Source organism: Suncus etruscus, chromosome 3 (genome assembly GCF_024139225.1).
Source record: "Suncus etruscus isolate mSunEtr1 chromosome 3, mSunEtr1.pri.cur, whole genome shotgun sequence".
NCBI classification, from domain to species: Eukaryota; Metazoa; Chordata; class Mammalia; order Eulipotyphla; family Soricidae; genus Suncus; species Suncus etruscus.
Genome location: NC_064850.1, coordinates 99,505,661 through 99,524,636, shown reverse-complemented (window position 1 = coordinate 99,524,636; position 18,976 = coordinate 99,505,661). Strand labels below are relative to the sequence as shown.

The 18,976-nt window shown below is 34.9% G+C and overlaps 1 protein-coding gene across 1 annotated transcript; it reads left to right on the top strand.

The window, feature by feature from the left end:
• The first annotated feature begins 14,201 nt into the window (after positions 1–14,201).
• NPY5R (neuropeptide Y receptor Y5) lies at positions 14,202–18,683 on the top strand. Its single transcript, XM_049770568.1, has 2 exons — positions 14,202–14,243; positions 17,199–18,683. Exon 2 carries the CDS (start codon positions 17,208–17,210, stop codon positions 18,555–18,557), a length of 1,350 nt encoding a protein of 449 aa, XP_049626525.1. The 5' UTR covers positions 14,202–14,243; positions 17,199–17,207; the 3' UTR covers positions 18,558–18,683.
• Positions 18,684–18,976: the final 293 nt, after the last annotated feature.

Here is an 18,976-nt window from a genome sequence, read left to right as displayed (position 1 = left end):
TATGTTCCCAGAACCCAGCTGCTTTTTTCTAGGAGAACACTACGAAGTGTACATATCTCTAGTGGTCAAAGAATCAATGCAATTTCCTCGGTGCAATGATGAAGAAAAGAAGAAATTGCACGAGTACATTGATATTGGCAAAACCATCCTAGTCCCGATGATTCAGGGTAATTGCTGATATATTGATCTCAGATAATTTATTATATTTCTACTTTGAAAGGCCATCGTTTTGTAATAAAGACACACTATAGTCACTAATGCTGATAAACAAAACGTTCAATCAGACAGTCAAAAAATTTAAGTCTGCTCAATAAAGGCTTAATAATTAAGGCACAGTAAGGTCTTTAGAAAAAATTTATAACATAACAATTGTGATTGTCAATCTGTCTTCAGAGTATAGATAAAGCAAGATTCCAAGAACTTTGGAATTACATGAATTTTACACTGGTAAATTTTTGTTAGGATTAATAAATACAATTTAAAACTCAATATAAGCCATGTTCATTTATCTACGTAGATAATTATGTACATAACAATTTTTTCTGAAAATATTTATAAAATATTTGACAGTAGATATGTTTAGACAGTTGGATAGTAATGATCAATAATTAAAATATAATCATACAATAAAAGTACATCCAAACATTTTAATGGTTAAACAGAATAAAATTATTTATTTTATATGGATAGAATTATAAGAATAATTTAGATTTTAATGTTTTAAAGAGCAATAACTCATATTTCTGACATAGTCTAAGACTAGTTCATTTATTTAAGCCACAATTTGTACTTGGAAGCAAGTTTAACACCAAGGTTTTGATCCTCCAATTGCCTAGTTTTTGACCTGATATTAGAATTTCAAATAAAATTTTATAATTCTCTACTAAGAATGTTTTATAAACACATTAGTTAAGTAATAAAATACTTTCAATTTGATGACATAGTTTGTAATCATTAGATACTTCCCTTTTTGTATTTGCCAGAAATGTTAATAAAGATAGGTATGTCTGCAAGAATGCCTGAATTGCTATGGGATGAACTTTTTTATCTTATTAACTTCAGTTTTAGATAGTGTTTCCCCTAGAAAAAGTTGATAAAAGTTGCATTCTTGAAAGTCTAATATCAAATATAAATCTTTGAAAGATCGTTGGCCATGTATACTGTTTTGGAATTGTCAGCAACAGCAAAATTATATAATTTCCCTAGGAATATCATTTACTAAGGACATTTTCCAATGTGTAAACTAGGAAAACTTAAGAATAGACCAGTCACAGATAAAGTAATTTTTGTTCCTCAGAAGAAATGTGAAACTATCCTCTGAGGGGGAAAAGGGTCATTTCTTTTTCTACTCCTGATGAACAGTCAGTTGAATATTTTACTATTTTAGTTTTCAAATTAAATTTTTTTAAAGGAAAGAGACGTTATGTGTTTTGGGACTATTTTTTTTTAACATTTCCTAAGACTTACCTATAATCTATGATTAGAATTAAATTAATGGTATATTTTCATGTTCTTTAGAACAACAGTTTTGCTTTATTATTTAAACTGAGGGATATAAATTATTCATGAAAGCACTGTAGATTAAGTTTATTTTTATCTTTTGAGAAAATGAACATCTTATGGTCTGCTCTTTAAATTCCATAATTTAATAATGCCTAGGAAAAAAAGTAACATTATATTTGCTACTGAATTTTCACTTTTTGGGTATCCTGATAGATTTTTTTCACTGTAGAAGTTAAAGATACTGACTGAAGTGCTATTAGGGCTTGATTTTTCTTAAATTAGGGTAGAAGCAATAGCACAGCAGGTAGGGTGTTTACATAGCATGAGACTGACCTGGGTTCAATCCTCCTCATCTCATATGGTTCTCCAGGCCCTCCAAGAGTGATTCATAATTGAGAGCCAGGAATCACCCTTGAACATCACAGAGTGTGGCCCCCAAATAGACAACAATTCTCAAATTTTAATTCAGAAATATATGTTTATTTATATTGGTTGGGCACTGATCACAGCTATTTTTGACAGTGCCTTTGGAGGACATTATCAAATTATAGTAAATTCCCAGATTAGAACTATTCTATCACTCTGGCCGCTAGTGTAGTTATTTTTTAAGTGTACTCACCACTATTTGTAGTAAGCTTCATATCATAGGCTGGTCCTTCTAGCCCTCATCTCTATTGTCTTTTATTTCTTAAATCCCATAAATGAGTGAGACTATTCTGTGTATACCTCTCTTCCTCTGACTTATTTTACTCAGGATAATAGTTTCCATATCCATCCATGTATAGTAAAATTTTATTACTTCATTTTTTATGACAGCTGCATAGTATTCCATTGTGTATATGGACTATGTATATGGCAGTTTTTTTAGTTACTCATCTGTTGTTGGACATCTGGGTTGTTTCTAGATTCTAGCTATTGTAAATAGTGCTGCAATGAATATAGGTATGCAGAAGGTATTTTTTATTGTGTTTTTGTGTTCCTAGGATATATCCCTATGAATGGTATATATAGCTGGATCATATGGGAGCTCAATTTCCAGATTTTTGAAAGATCTTCATATTGTTTTCCATAAAAGCTGGATTAGATGAAATTCCCATCAGCAGTTAATGTTCTTTATGATGTGTACCAGTTTCTTTGTTGTGGGATGGTACCTCATTATTGTTTTGATTTGCATCTCCCTAATGATTAGTGATTTGGAGCACTTTATCATGTGCATTTTTGGCCATTTGTACTTGTTCTTTGAGGAAGTGTCTGTTCGTTTTTTCTCCCCACTTTTTGATAAGGTTGGATGATTTTTTTCTTGTTACGTTCTGTCAGTACCTTGTATATCTTAGATATTAACCCCTTATCTGATGGGTATTTGGTGAATAATTTTTTCCATTCTGAGAGTGGTCTTTGTATGCTAGTCATTAATTTCTTTGATGCCAGAAGCTTCTTAGCTTAATATAGTCCCATTTGTTTATATCTGCTTCCACTGGTTTAAACAGAGATGTTTCCTCCTTGAGGATGCCTTTAGTCTCAATGTCATGAAATGTTTTACGTATGCTTTCTTCTATATACTTTAAGTTTCTGGGTCTGATATCTAGGTCTTTAATCCATTTGGATTTGACCTTTGTGCATGGTGTTAGATGGAAGTCTTAGCTCACTTTTTTGCAAGTGGCTGACCAGTTCTTCCAACACCACTTGTTGAAGAGGCTTTCCTTGCTTCATTTTGCATTTCTTGCCCCTTTATCAAATATTAATTGGTATATGTCTGGGGGGCATTCTCTGAATACTCAAGTCTATCCCATTGATTTGAAGGTCTGTCTTTATTCCAATACCATGCTTATCTTTTTAGTATAAAAGACCACAAATACTATTTTATGACTATGGCTTGATTTAACATATTAATATATTTCATAAAAGTGTATTTTTATTTGATTTGATTTTTAGTTTACAAATTCAGGGCTTTATTAAACACATTTCTGTGAAGTTCTAAAGATGCCTCTCTGGTTAACATAGTTTTCCGGGGAGCTAGAGAGATACTACAGGCATTGGTTAAGAAACTTTACTTGTATAGGGGCTGAAGAGATAGTACAGCAGATTGGGTGCTTGACTTATACATGGTCCACCTGAGTTCAATCCTCAGCATCATGAGCCCCACTATGAGTGATTTCTGAGTTTAGAGTCAAAAGTAATCCCTGAGTATTGCCTAGTGTGGCTAAAGAACTGAAACAAATAAACAAATTGGCTTGCATGCAGAAAATCTGATTCAATTCACAACACATATGGTCCATAAGTATCTTCAAGAGTAACCCCTGAGCGCTGCTGGTGTCACCCCAAAACTGAAACAGAACAAAAGTCCCTAAGGAAAGCTTGTAGCCATGAGGTTAATCACCATTGTCATCCAGGGCAATCCTGATAGTCTCAATGTTTGGGGATCCCCAGTGAAGAAAGTAAATATATAAATGCATAAACATTAAAAGAAGGCTCTAGAGTACTGCAAACTATAATTATCTAGTATTAACCACGGTTTTTACACAGATCTTATCTCATATGACATCCTTAAAGCATTCAACTACAGAATAAAGTTATATATTTAATCACATAATGTAATGAAAAGAACTTGGCCACTGTGACTAATGCTGCTTTCTGTAATAGTTATTGACTTTCCTTCAGATTGTCTCTTAAGAGGTACAGTCAGAATTACTGGCTAGATGAGTATGAATGTCAAGTAGGACTGGCAGCTGGGAAACTTCTCTAGTCTCTGGTGCACACCATCTCTGACACACACCATCTCTTTCACACACATGTTCATTCTTCCTGTTCCCATCCTATTTCAGAATATTTAGGCTCAGCATTGGTCTTTTTCATAATATAATCCTGCAGAGAGCAAATATCAATAGTTAAGACTTTACGTACTTGCTTTATTCTTTCTCATTTCTGATGTTGGGCAAATTTTCACACTGAGGGAAAAATGAAAGTTTACATGCACCTAAAGAATATCATGATCAGACACAGAGGCAATATAAAATGTTCCTGAGTGTCACTTTGATTAGGTTAGTATTATTTCTTTCTTCCTTTGTTTAAGAGTGGCTGTCTTTGGTTCCTCAGATACATATATATCAATATAAAAGGTGTGAGTTATAGAGTAACCTGATTCTTCCTGACTCAGGAAATAGCTGGGTTTATCACATCTCTGGTAGCATAACATGTAGTTAAAAAATAATTCAAGTACTAGATTATTACAATTATAAATTCAAAAGATTAGTTAAGCCTTCAAAATTACACAGCAATTCTTAGACTTTGATGACCCACAAATTACTTTCCATCATCCACCCTCTCATATTTCTAGACTCCTTTCTTCTGTAGTGAGTAAATATCATGGGAATGTGTACTCCCTAATTTTTCTATCCCTCATTTTGACTGTGCATCTTTTATCCTTAGTGAGTTACCCTGAGTCACAGAGTTTCCTAGCTGATGCTTAAACACTCCACAACACAGAGAAGTTTTTCATTGTAATTCACTCAAGATGTAGACCTACTCAAACCACAAGCATATACTCTACAACATGTTTTATTCCAAGTCTTCGGAAATTTGATTCACAATGACAAAATGTCAATAACGGCCATTTATCTTACAAGTTAATTTCTGGGTTCAATCCTAAAATAAAAAAAAGTTCAATTTACTTTCCTATTTTAATGCCATCACCCAGGTCCTAGTTTCTTAAGCCGCCTTTTCTTTCCTGACTAGCTTCTTCAAAAATAAGGTACATTAACTTTCCTCTGATTTGTTCCTCAAATATGGAACTGTAACTTGAAATTGCTTTTGGCCAGGACACAATTCGGACTTTATTACATTTATTCTTTATGATGCATTTGATGCTCTTAACCATCCTCTGTAACTGAAATGTTCTCTTTATTTGACTTTATTAACTTTATCCTTGGGCCTTTGTCCTATTGACTGTTCTTCAGTTTTCTCCCCAAGGATCTTCTATCACAATCTCCAACTTAGAATTCTGTTTTCTTCCTAAGATTTTATTATATAAATGAGTCTGTGGAATAGAAAAGAAAATGATAAAATAAAAAAAATGACTCCTTTAGACTAGCAAAAAATTGCCTTTGTGGTGTTTCTTTCTTCCGATCAGGCTAGAACTATTATCTTGAAGCTCAGACAGCATCAAATTTATACATATCTAATTGCTTTAAATATGCTCCAGATGAATAAATTCTACTAATTTGAAGTATATTCTTTATATACTGAAAACCTACATCCAATTTCTATTAACCATAACTCATTTGTAAGACAAAATCTGTAGCCATTAAAGACCAACAGTCTAGGTTGTTCTGCTACAACCTGCTGCTGATTAATGTCCCATATAAATCTAATCTTTCTGTCTTCTCTCCTCAGAGTCTCCTTTTCCTAAGCATCTTCTGAATAATAAACCTATACTGCTATCTCTGTATATTACTGAAAGAAACTTCCCTGCCATCCTCCAAAATAAATTGATCTACTGCAGCCATTTTTTGCTACTGTCTCTTTAATGTTCAATCAGAAACTCTCCAAATTTACCAGCAATATTCTTAAAATTCTTCATTTAAAGGAATACTCATACCCTCTACCTTCAATTCCATGCTTGTATGTTCATAAAGTTAAAATATCTAACTAATGTATGGTTATCTTTGGCAAATGAAGTTTCTTGGCATACACTCTTTTGATTGGCAGACCTGGTCACAGTATCAATGTCTCTATCCCTCAAGTCAAACACTGAGAATTATTCTCTGTATATATCTCTTGCATACTCTCAAATTCAATTGGTCATAGCACCATTGAAATATCTCTCACATGTATTCTTTCACACCAACAATCACTTTTATTTCTCAACTTATGACCAGTCTGTCAGGAAGTGTTTTCAGTGTAATACAGGAACATTACTCCCCAGTTTAAAATGTCAAGCTGCATCCAGATTCTTCATATGAAGTGCAGAACTGTCCTTTCTAATCACCATTTTCAGTATCATTTTCTTCTGTTTTCAACACTGTTCAGTCATTCCAAACTATTCATAACTTGTCGTTTTTAATGTTATACTATCATTTTGAGCTACTAACTCACATTTTCCTGGTCCATTTCTTTTAGTTGTTTTAATTAAATTCTTCAAACTGCATCTTAGCGTTTTTCTCAGTGATTAATTACTCTCCATTATTGCTCCATCTTATCCAGTCATTTCATAGACTAATTTTGCATTTCAATATTCCTAAAAAAGCTCTATATGCCTTTCTTTCTTTCTTGTCTTCTTTTCTTTCTTTCTTCTTACATTCTTTTCTTCTTTTTCTCTTTTCCTCTCTTCCTCCTTCCCTCCCTGTCTTCTCTTTCTTCTTCTCTCCCTCCCTCCATATCTAGTGATGCTCAGGACTGACATTTGACTCTTTGCCCAAGGATTATGTGGTACTGGCTGTCAAAGTATAGTCTAGCTCATTGAAATTATATCTAGCAGAATTATATTATTTTCTATTTAATTATTTACTTTCACAAATCTACAGTCTACATCTATAGCTAAGATGATCTCTACAATGCAATGACTAATGTTACATCTCTTCAATTGTAGAGTCTATAATAGCTCATATAACAAAATATACTAAAATAATTTTGTGGAAGGTTAGAAAATAAAGAAATGTTGTGAGATATGCATACATTATAAGCAAATAATTCAAGTTTATGTGTTTATATCAATTGCCAAAATAAATTTAGCAATTTTAATTCTGACAAATTCTGTCACATTCTGCATGTATACATTTCAATTTATCTGCCAGAGATTTCCTGATCATTTTGTTTTGATTTTTATCATGTATTGATTCTACTTTATCCATTGTGTATAACCTTAAATATAAATTCATATAGTGTATAGTAGAAGAAATGTCTTATCTTTTTTTTCTATCTGGTGAATTACATCTTAAAAATATGAATCACAAATGAAGCAAATAAGAGTAGATATGTGGTATTAGGAGCATTTTTGAAGAGTATTTTATTCAACCATATCAACTTTTGATATGGGCCTCTTGTTTTGAAAAGTTCTCTAAACATTCCTTTTAAAAAGACTACTCAAAACAAACTAACATGCCAAAAATAAACCATTTCCCTTTCATTTCCACTTAAATGCAACAAGAGATATTTATATAGCTAGATTTATAATATTAACTACTAAATAACTAAAAAATGAAAATTTCTTTTGTAAAGCAATATTGATGGAATTGCACTTTTATTTTTGAGGAGTTTGAGTCACAATAAGAAAGGCTATATGATCTAACAATGGACTTATATGATATCAGTAAACAATAGAAAATACTTTTCTTCATGTTCTCTGCTGTAATATATTATTTGATCTAAAATTTTAAAACAATGCAATTAAACATATCTTGTTATGTAATTCACCCACAACTTTTTGAAATAATGTATAAAATACCATCTGATAGTTATTGTTAGGTGAATGGGCTGTTCAGAGTAATGGAAAATTTTGTCAATGATAATTCTTTCCTTCTTAACTTCATTATTGAGCTGAGACCAAAACCGTCTAAGATAACCTAATCTTTCTGAAGTTCTAAAAGACAAAGACATTTACTATGTCTACAATTCATACTTGTTCATGAGTAAAGTCATGAGCATTGAACTCAAAAGAGTTTCAAATTTTTTAACCAAAACTTTACAGTAAAGAGAAATACCAAGAACTTTTTAGCATCCAATACTTTGGGACAAAAGGTGACTGCAAGCCAGGTATTTTGGCAAATATTCATGATACAAATATATATTTATATTTGATGACTTTAATTTTTAGGATATCAAAAAAAAAGATAAAAGATTTCCTAAAGTACCACAACTGTGGTTTAAGCACACAAAATTCCAACACCTCATCCTCCATTGGAGTGGCTGCTTCCACACCACTTTGTCTTGGGGTCCTCCTTAAACCATGTCGCCACCACCAACACCTCACCTCTATCCCCTGTCCACCTCTATCCCCTGTAGCTCTCATGAGCTACTACCTTTGGCCATTTTTTATATCCCTCCTACACTTCTTTATGGACCACACATGAGCGATCTTTTTATAATCTTTTTATAATTCTCTACATGTCCCTCTCTTTCTGACTTCATTCAGTATAATACCAAAGAGTTTCATCCATGTGGTGGCAAATTACATGGTTTTGTCTTTTCTTATAGCCTAATAATATTCCACAGTGTGTATACATATCTATAACTCTCTAGACCTTTACTTAGAAAATAGTCATAAAAAATGTATCCATAAAGTCATTTTCCTAGACATCTCAATTGTAATTTTAATTTCCTGGTATTTTGTTGCCTTTGACATATAAGAGCCTGTTATTCTAGTTACTATGTAGCCAAAATCTGGAAACAAATCAAGTGATCAAGAACAGATAACTAGATAAGGAACTATGGCTATTTTTAAGTTGGTTTTGTTCCTTAAGAAAACAATTCTCATGTATTTCTAATCTTAATTTATTTATTTCTTTTACATTCTAAGTGTTGTAAAATGACAAACTATTATTATTCCAAGAAATCAATGCAATAATAAGTATAATACAAATATTGTAATAACAGAGAAATGAACATTTTCACACCATTTTAGAATTAAAGACTTAAATTTATCATGATAGAAGGAAGCAATAGATTAGGGCATTTGCCTTGTATGTGGCCAGCCCAGATTATGCCATATGGTCCCAGGAGCACCACTAGGGATGATTTCTGATAGCAGAGTCAAGACTAACCCTGAGCATAACTGGTTGTGGCCAAATAAAACCAGTAGAGTAAAAGAGTCTTATTGAATATAACAAAGTTTCTCAGGTAAAATACTGCCCCAAATGATACTTTTTTTATAGCTTACTTCTCCCTATTATTCCCTTTATCTATAAGGTTCAATTATAATTTGAATTTCAAACCAAACATTGTAGTAACTGTACTCCACAAATTATTTTTTTTATCAAAATATAGCAATTACTTGATTTAAAAAGTCCAGAAAATAGGCCCTTTGGAAAAAAATATTACCCAGGTATTGCTTGGGAGATTTTTTTTTAATTCAAGAATTTGTCTTAGGAGTAATGAGTGATTTAAATTTCACTTTTATAAGAAAGCTATCTTTTGTAATTGAGAAACACCCACAACTAGGGAATGACCACTTTGATTCTGTAACACGTTAAATCTAAGTTAATTTCCCAAATGAGCATTTGATAAATAGTGACTAGACAAATTATGTAGAGAAAGGTGGACATTACTTTCTTTGTTCCCAGAGGTAGCATACCCCTGTTTGGATACTAGCTCATAAAAGAGAAGCAAGATTACTATATTATCTTCCACAAAGAATGATGATAATAGCCTTTAATGCCTCTTAGGAAATTTAAAGATTTAAGTATACCTATCCTCATATCTTCCTTTAATTGAAGCATGATGTTATTTTCATATGCCTTTTCATGAAGCATATTACTAAGAGTTTCAAACAAACAATCTCTTGGGAAAACATTCCTAATTTGTTCACTTTATATATACTAAAAATGAAGTTAAAGAAATTCAACCTATTGTTAAAATTTGTCTATTTATGTAGCAGGAAAGAAAATGCTCGATTAATCAAATTTGATCACAGTGACTCATTTTGTTTTTAGTGCTATGCTTTTTATAGCTTTATAATTAATGCTATATTATAGTGTTATCTCAACCCAAAGCTTGATATCATCAAAAGTAAAAACCAAATTAAGAACAAAAAAGATCAAAAAAAGAAAACTTCTTGTATTGTTAATATATATCATAAGCCTGCATCATAACCTAGTTGTTTGGTTAGTCATAATGGATTTAGATTTAAAGTCAATGTATTTAAAGTAGCCATGTATAGTAGCACAAGGACTGAAGAATATGGGTCAATCTGTAGAATATTAATTGTCCAGTTGGAGGAGAAAAATCAAGAACCCAAACTTTATTTACATTCTACTCATCCCTTTGTAACATGTTCATTATTCCCCCCATTCACTGTAGACTCCCATGGGCCTGGTCAAACTGCCTCTTGTGTTCAGCTTTGGTGAAGAATGTGCTAGTATTCCAGAAATAAAACAGAAAATAGTAAACCAGGGACTGGATTTACATGTGATATTTAAGAGTTCTTGGCTGGCAAAATGACAATCAAGACAAATACTTTGATTACTAAATACTAAAATTCAGCAGATCATTAAATACTAAAATTTTAGCCAGTTTTCTGTGATTTTTGTTGTTGTCGCTCCTTTTGGAGATGAGATTTTCAAGTCTCAAGCTCCTTGAGGGATGGATACTCCCCTGCAGTTTGCACATTGCCAGTCCCACAGGGCTGAGCTCATACCTCAAGTGGTGATATTGTGGATGTCACATAATCACTTTTAATTCTATATAAATAATAACCTTTCTGTGCATAGCAACAGGATCTTTTCCCTTATCTATCCATCTATCCATCTATCTATCTATCTATCATCTATCCATCTATCTATCTACCTACCTACCTACCTACCTACCTACCTACCTACCTACCTACCTCTATCTATCTATCTATCTATCTATCTATCTATCTATCTATCTATCTATCTATCTATCTATCTACCTACCTACCTACCTATCTATCTATCTATCATCTACCTACCTATCTATCTATCTATCTATCTATCTATCTATCTATCTTCCTCTTTAGATATCATTTTGTTGAGTTTCTAAATTGATCATTTCTTGGAGGGAAGAGATTAAAACCATTGGTAGAAATTCAAATTCTGTAAAGAAGAAATTCAAATTTTGTTTTTTGTCTCTTCCCCTGTGCACATTCACACCCACATCTGAAGACCTGAAAGAGACAAAGATAGACATGGAAAGGTTTGAGACAGAGGGTGGGCAAAGAGAGAAGTAACAGGTTAGTGAGTAAAGGGGTGAGAGGAGAAGGGAGGTAACCTAGGAGATAGAAAAGGAAGAAAAGGAGATCTTTTCTTTTACATGGAACAGAGGCAGAGGGGCAGAGAAGGAGGGGTAGCAGAAGAGAGAAGGCGGAAAAGGAGAGGTGGGGTGGGCAAGGGGTTTGGGAAGAAGAAAGGGATAAGAGAGGAAAGGAGAGGGAGGAGGGAAAGGAGGAAAATGGGAGGGAGACAGCAGAGTAGGAGATAGTAGAGCGAGAGGGGGCTTTAGAGATGAGGGAGGGAGAGAAGAAGAAATGAGGGAAAGAGAGAGGAAGAGAGAGGGAGAGAAAGAGGGAAATGGAGAGAGAGCGAGAGAGCGAGAGAGCAAGAGAGACAGGTAGAGGTAGAGACTGAGAGGGGTGTGCCAGGTAGAAATCATGCAAACATGCGCAGCGTAACTTGGAAAAACACTTGGGCTGCAAATCGCGTTGACTGGTTGTGGGCGCACATTTTCCGTTTTCTAGCCTTGGCAACTCTTTTCCCTCTCTCTTACGAATCGTGAGTCGCAGGGACCATCTCAGCGCCCCCTCCGCAGCTCCCACCACCCCCGGGTCGCGGGGAACACACAATCAGTCGGTCGAGGCGCTCCCGCAGGTGAGTGAGTCCTCGACTCGGGCGCACCCGGGGCGGCAGGGCCGAACCCCAGCCCAACCCTCGCCCTTCCTCGTTCTAAAACAGAGCGAGCTAGAGCAAAAGATCTGCCCAGGGATTAGCTGCTCACCCCCCCTCCCAAGAGAGAGGCAGATCCTGGGGTCTTGACGTTATCCTCCCCCCACCCCCACTTCGGAGAACCTGAGCTCTTAGGAGAAGCCCCCACGTTGCGCCGCCACCAACTCAACACGCCCCCAAGTTCACGCCAGAGTGCGGGGCTTGGAGAGGGCAAATGCCCTTCTGCAACCCCAAATTCACATGCCCCGGCTGGGAAGCCAAAGGCCAGGGTATTGGGGTGCCGTCCCAAGGCTTCTAATCGTCCTACGGAACACCTAAACAGCCAGGTAGGAGCTGCGGAAGGGGTGGGAGCGCCCTGTTTTGAGCAGGCGCCCTGGAAGGGGTCTCGGGGGTCCCCGAGCAGTCACGTGCTCCCTGGGCTCCTCTAAAGCCCCCGTTGCTCTCCGCCCCTCCAGGTTCCCGGGCACCTGCGGCTCCTGGGCGCTGGAGTCCCGGCTCAGGAAGGACACCCGGGAACCCCAAGGTACCAGGCTGGGTCTCTCCGCGCGCGCGGCGGGGGTAGGTAGGGCGCACGGTGGGGCTAGGAGGGGCGATGCCCTGGGGAGGAGAACCCCCTGCACTCGAGTCCCAGGGTATTCTCGGGGATCCAGGGAGATCGACGAAGAGAAGCCAACGTCAAAGAGGGAGAAAGTAGGGACTGGGGGGGGGGGGGGAAGAGGGGACGGGACCTCCCCAAATTGTCTGGTGAGCTGGGAGGGCGCGGGAGGGACCAGCTCGCGCCCAGCTTACTGGAGGAGCACTCACCGGGGTGCAAGCACGACCGTACACCGCGCAGCGAGTCCTCGATCCGCGCCGAGCCCGCGGAACTGGCCCCTGGGGTCTGGGCTGGCTGATGGGGCCGGGATGGCCCACTGGTCACTGGACTAGGGAGCTGCGAGGTGCCGTGGGTTGTGCTGGGCTCTGGACACGATCCGGCGAGGCCCCAGGCACCGTCCCACCGACGCCACCAGGGTTGCCGGACCTTGGCTATCCCACGCAGGACCGAGACCGGTGGCTGCTGAGGATCCATGTGGTCCTGGATGCTTTCGGGCACCTCGAATTCCAGAAACCAGAAAATGTTTTGTCCCCAAGGTCACGGGGTAATGATTAGCCTTTGACGCCATCGTTTTGAATCCCCTGGCGAAGTGCCCTAAACCTGAGGAATAGCCTCTAGTTCTTCCTGGACGAATTTGGGCCCCCCAATTGCAATTCTGGATTTCGGATTTCTCCAGGGCAGAGAAAGTCGTCTGCTGCTAGATTTGGGGGAAAGAGGGTGGCGCGTGCCTGAATGTCAGCTGAACGGAGCTGAATTTATCTTCCCAATTTTAATTTTGCCAGCTTCTGCTTTAAAAATAAATCATGGGAATAGTTTTAGAATATGGACTCCTCCCCCTTGTTTAAGAAGACAGTAAAATAAGCAAGTTGATATTTGATCATGGCTAGAAAAGGGGATCATCAAATGTATTTTATCCTAAGAAGTGGCTTCCTTTGTGAGTCGATGAGCCTTTTAAGAAATTATCCCAACAAAGAAACCTTATTTAAATGTGTATGAACCTGATTAGAGGCTTTTGACTTCTCTGCTGTTCTACTTTTTTAGACCTTTTTTTTTTATACCTAAGGCCTATTCAGAAGCCTTCCTTTGTCATGGTGTCTAGTAGAGCTCAATTTTAATAAGAAAATTACAGCAGGTCTTTACAAAGGCATCTTTAAAAAAATGCCACATTTGTTGTAGAACTTACAGAGGAGTTTTCTTAAAATTTCATATTTCAGCCTGGAAATTATTTTGGTGGAAAGCAAAACTTTGGTATTTTTTAATTCTTATAATTTATAAAAACAAAGGCTTATAGTCCATATTAGATTTCTTTTCAAATATTTTAATTTAAAATAATTTCTCTGGTTATGTTTCATAATTATCTAGTTTTCTGAGATAAAGTTAAGCTTATGTATACTATTACTTTTTCTATGTAACATATATTGGATAAAATTCAATGTCATTTACTATAACATTGTTAGAAAGCAGATCATTAAATAAATTTGTATTTTCATTCTAGACTTTCCTATTGTGCTTTTCAGGATAAAGCAAGTGAACTGGTAAGTTCTACTTTTGATTTCAATTTTAGAAATAATGCTCAAATATTACCGGATAAAATTTAAGATACTCAAAATATTCCTTCACTACATATAAGGAAGAACTTTTTAAAAATTTATTTGAGCACCATGATTTACATAGTTGCTCATAATACATTTGTTTCTGCCATTCCATGGTACAACACCAATTTCACAGTCTGTAAAATTTCCTCTACCATTGTCTTCAACTCCTGCCTACTCCCAAGCCTGTCCTCTTGGCAGGATTAAAATAATACACTTTATATTGCTTGTTTAGAGGTAAGTGTTAATGAAATTATTTTTTAAAGTACAACAAAGAAAGTTTGTGAAATTATTATAGCTTGCAATGAGGTCATTAAATTATTGTCAAAAGGTTTACTAAAGACAAGAAGAAAGAAAGAAAACAAAACAAAACAAAAAAAGTTTACTAAGATTTGTTGCATCTTTTTTTTTATTTGTTTTGTTTCCTAGTAGTAGGTTGTACAAGGAAACTCTTTTAAAGAAACAGTTTAGAATTCTCTCCCTCACCTTCTCGACCCCATCTGCAGTAATCATTAGTATTTAGTTGTGAAAATTCACTCATTGGAGCAAAGATTCACATTCGGTGTTAGAAAATATTAGGTATTTTGTATGCATGTGTTTGTGTTGAATGTCTGGGGTTGAGAGGAAGAAATGGTTGATAATGTAGTCGCTACAAAATAAAAATGCATATATAAATATTAGGAATGGAAAGAACATGAAAAAGTATGTTTATCAGTAGATACATATAATTCTTCATTATATTCAGCAACAGTGCAAGTATTCATGCTGCTGTGAAAAAAAAAGAATATGACCAGAGATTGCTATTTGTACATTCATTCATAATCATTTTATTCATAAACATTTTAGGGCCTTTAAACATATACCTAGCTTCTTAACTTTTTCAATAACTTCTTGTATAACCTTAATTTATCCCTCATTGGTAGTCTTCAACAAGGTCTTGTACAGTAGCTTACCAGAGCACATACCCTATTAAATGTTCAGCAAATATTAGTTGAATGAATAAAAGAACAATTAATTCTTATTAACAATCTTTAATTAAGGAAAGAGGTTTCCTCTTTAAAGTGCTATGTAAAATAGTATTTCTTAGAAAGAGAAAGAAGTGTTACCCTTCGATTTTCCTGTGCACAAGGAATAATCAGATGGCAATTCCTTTATTTGATTACTATTTTAGGTGTTTATGTTTGAAGGAAAAAAGTTTTCTTGCCAAACTATATGATTTGATGTACTTCTTTTAAATACAAACATGCAGTAAATATATTTGGTTATTTTTAGTTTTATGCTGATTATATAAGATAGGTTTTGTCAATGAAAAAATTTAATTTAACAGTCTGAAGTGCTAAAGTATCACAATTTTCTATGTTGATAGTCCCTGTTTTTATTTTTGGAGGTTATTTGATGGTGTTGATTTTAGTGACTTCAATATATGCCTGTGTAAACAAATTGATGCATATACACACATAGTGATCATTTCACATATACACATATCACAACTCATTTCTATTATATTAAACCTGGGAAAATACTTTTCTAAGATAATTAGTCAGAAATTTTTACTTAGTATAACTGCACAACAATACTAAACATTATTTCTGGTGTAAGAAGAGATTTTTCCTTATCACAGTTGGAGTCTATTTATTAGAAAGAAAAGATGATATTCAATTGAAGAAATCAATTGTGGTACTGAAAATTACATTCTTGCTATTACTACAAATGTTGCTTGCTGTATTTCTTATTTCTCTAAAATGTACAGTTACCTATTCCAACAAAGCCATTGTAAGAGTCAACTGATTTCTCTCTTCTCCTTGATTTATAATAGAAAAGGCAATCAATTTTATAATAGAAAAGGCAATCAGTAGCTACTCATTAAAAATGGATTGTTTCAAGAAAGTGAGTCAAAAGATAAATTTTATAGAATGACACAAACAAATGTCTGCACATGTGTTAAATATAAATAGTATCACACAAACTAGAGAGAGGTAGGAGGTCATTGGAACTCAGGAAATTAGTCAGGAAATACAATAAAGACTGATTTGTTTAGATGCCCCCTCTAACCTACTCACGGTAGATTAGAATGTCCATAAACTAATAATATGATAAATAGACGATTCAGTAGGCCTTTGTGAGTCACTTTGTACCAGTTTTGCTTTTAACTGAAGGCAATATCAGTGCAACTATGAGGTTAGGATCTAAAAATAAATGGAAGAAAAAGATCCTGAAATTTTGAAATAATTTACTTTAAAAGGTTAAAAATTAAGTTTAGAAGAATAATATCATTATATTACAGTTATTAAGTTTATGAAAACTAACACTAAAATCTGTCATAACATGGGAATTTTATCATCCCAATACAAAATTTATATATTTAAAATATATTTAATTTTACAGTATATTTGTAATACTGTGCCATTTATTGTAGATATAAAGAAACTTTACATATTTAAAGTTATTTAAATACTGTGCCATGTATTATAGAAAGAATAAGAAGAAATGCCTGCTTTTCTCTTGCCTTTAAATAACTAAGGAAGACTAGAATGCATTAAAGTTGCAAAGAAAAACAGATTGTGATATGTGAGTTTTGACAGATATAAACAATTAGGGGATTAGGAAGAGAAAAATCACATTCAACCCAAGACTTTCAATTTTGGCCTTGAGATGTGGGTAGGAACAGAAGAACTGTTTAAGATAAAATAATATAATCATCCCATATATCAGCCACTTTGACTAGAGAATTAAATGTATAAAATACTGTAAATTAGGTATCTTGATGTTCTTTCCCACATATACTTTTTTCTTTAATTAAAAAATATTGCATTATGTAATTATAATTTCTTATACTCAGATTAATATTATTGTCATGTAGTTTTTTTTAAGGTGTTAATGTGTTTTTATTCTCTGCAGAACTAAAATATGGATTTAGAGCATGAAGATTATTATAACAGGACACTTACTGAAGAGAATGTTACTGCTGCCACACAGAATTCTGATTTCCCAGTCTGGGATGACTATAAAAGTAGTGTAGATGACCTACAGTATTTTTTGATTGGACTCTATACATTTGTAAGTCTTCTTGGTTTTATGGGAAATCTACTTATTTTAATGGCTCTCATGAGAAAGCGGAATCAGAAGACAACAGTCAACTTCCTCATAGGAAATTTGGCCTTTTCTGACATCTTAGTTGTGCTGTTTTGCTCACCTTTTACGCTGACCTCTGTCTTGCTAGATCAGTGGATGTTTGGCAAAGTTATGTGCCATGTTATGCCTTTCCTTCAATGTGTGTCAGTTCTTGTTTCAACTTTAATTTTAATATCAATTGCCATTGTCAGGTACCATATGATAAAACATCCTATATCTAATAATTTAACAGCAAACCATGGCTATTTCTTGATAGCTACTGTGTGGACATTAGGTTTTGTCATTTGTTCCCCTGTCCCAGTATTTCACCGTCTTTTAGAACTGCGGGAAACATTTGACTCGGCACTATTGAGTAGTAGGTATTTATGTGTGGAATCATGGCCATCAGATTCATACAGAATAGCTTTCACTATCTCTTTATTATTTGTTCAGTATATTCTGCCTTTAGTTTGTCTCACTGTCAGTCATACCAGTGTCTGTAGAAGTGTAAGCTGTGGATTATCCAACAAACCAAACAAACAAGAAGAAAAGGAAATGATCAACTTATCTCTTCATCCTTCCAATCCATCCAAAAAGAGTGGGACTCAGTTGAAGTTCACCAGTAGCCATAAATGGAGTTACTCGTTCATTAGAAAACATAGAAGACGATACAGTAAAAAGACAGCATGTGTTTTACCTGCTCCACCAAGACCTCCTCAAGAGAACCATCTAAGAATGCTTCCAGAAAATTTGAGCTGTATGAGAAGTCAGCCCTGTTCATCCAATAAATTCATACCAGGAGTCCCAACATGTTTTGAGATGAAGCCTGAAGAAAGCTCCAATGTTCATGAAATAAGAGTAAATCGTTCTATCATGCGAATCAAAAAGAGATCTCGCAGTGTTTTCTACAGACTGACCATACTGATATTAGTGTTTGCTGTTAGCTGGATGCCACTACATCTTTTCCATGTGGTTACCGATTTTAATGCTAACCTTATTTCAAATAGGCATTTCAAGTTGGTGTACTGCATCTGTCATTTGTTAGGCATGATGTCCTGTTGTCTTAATCCAATATTATATGGATTTCTTAATAATGGGATCAAAACTGATTTAATGTCCCTCATACGCTGCTTTCATATGTCATAATTTTCACTGTGTACTAAGAAAGAAAAATATGGTAGATTCATGTCAGATATATTCATAACAATGATGTACATATACACATTTTGTAGTAAATATGACATATAATTTGTGTACAAGGGTTCTGGATTTGAATGTGATATTTAATATTTGAGAAACAGTTCTACTATATGCAATGTGATTGATTCACTTAGTTGCATAAAGTCAGTGTTAATACAATTTATAATTTTATTGTTAAAAGAGTTTATATTACCTTCCATTTTCATCTTGTCTTCTAAATAAGTAAATTGTAATTTTTGCTTAAAATAAAAGTTATATATGACTTGAAATTTGTTACTTTTTTAATCAGAGAGTTGGTTTGGGTCATACCCAGTAGTGCTTCAAAGTTCTTCTGAAGTGCTCATTTCTGAAAGGTCACTTCTAGT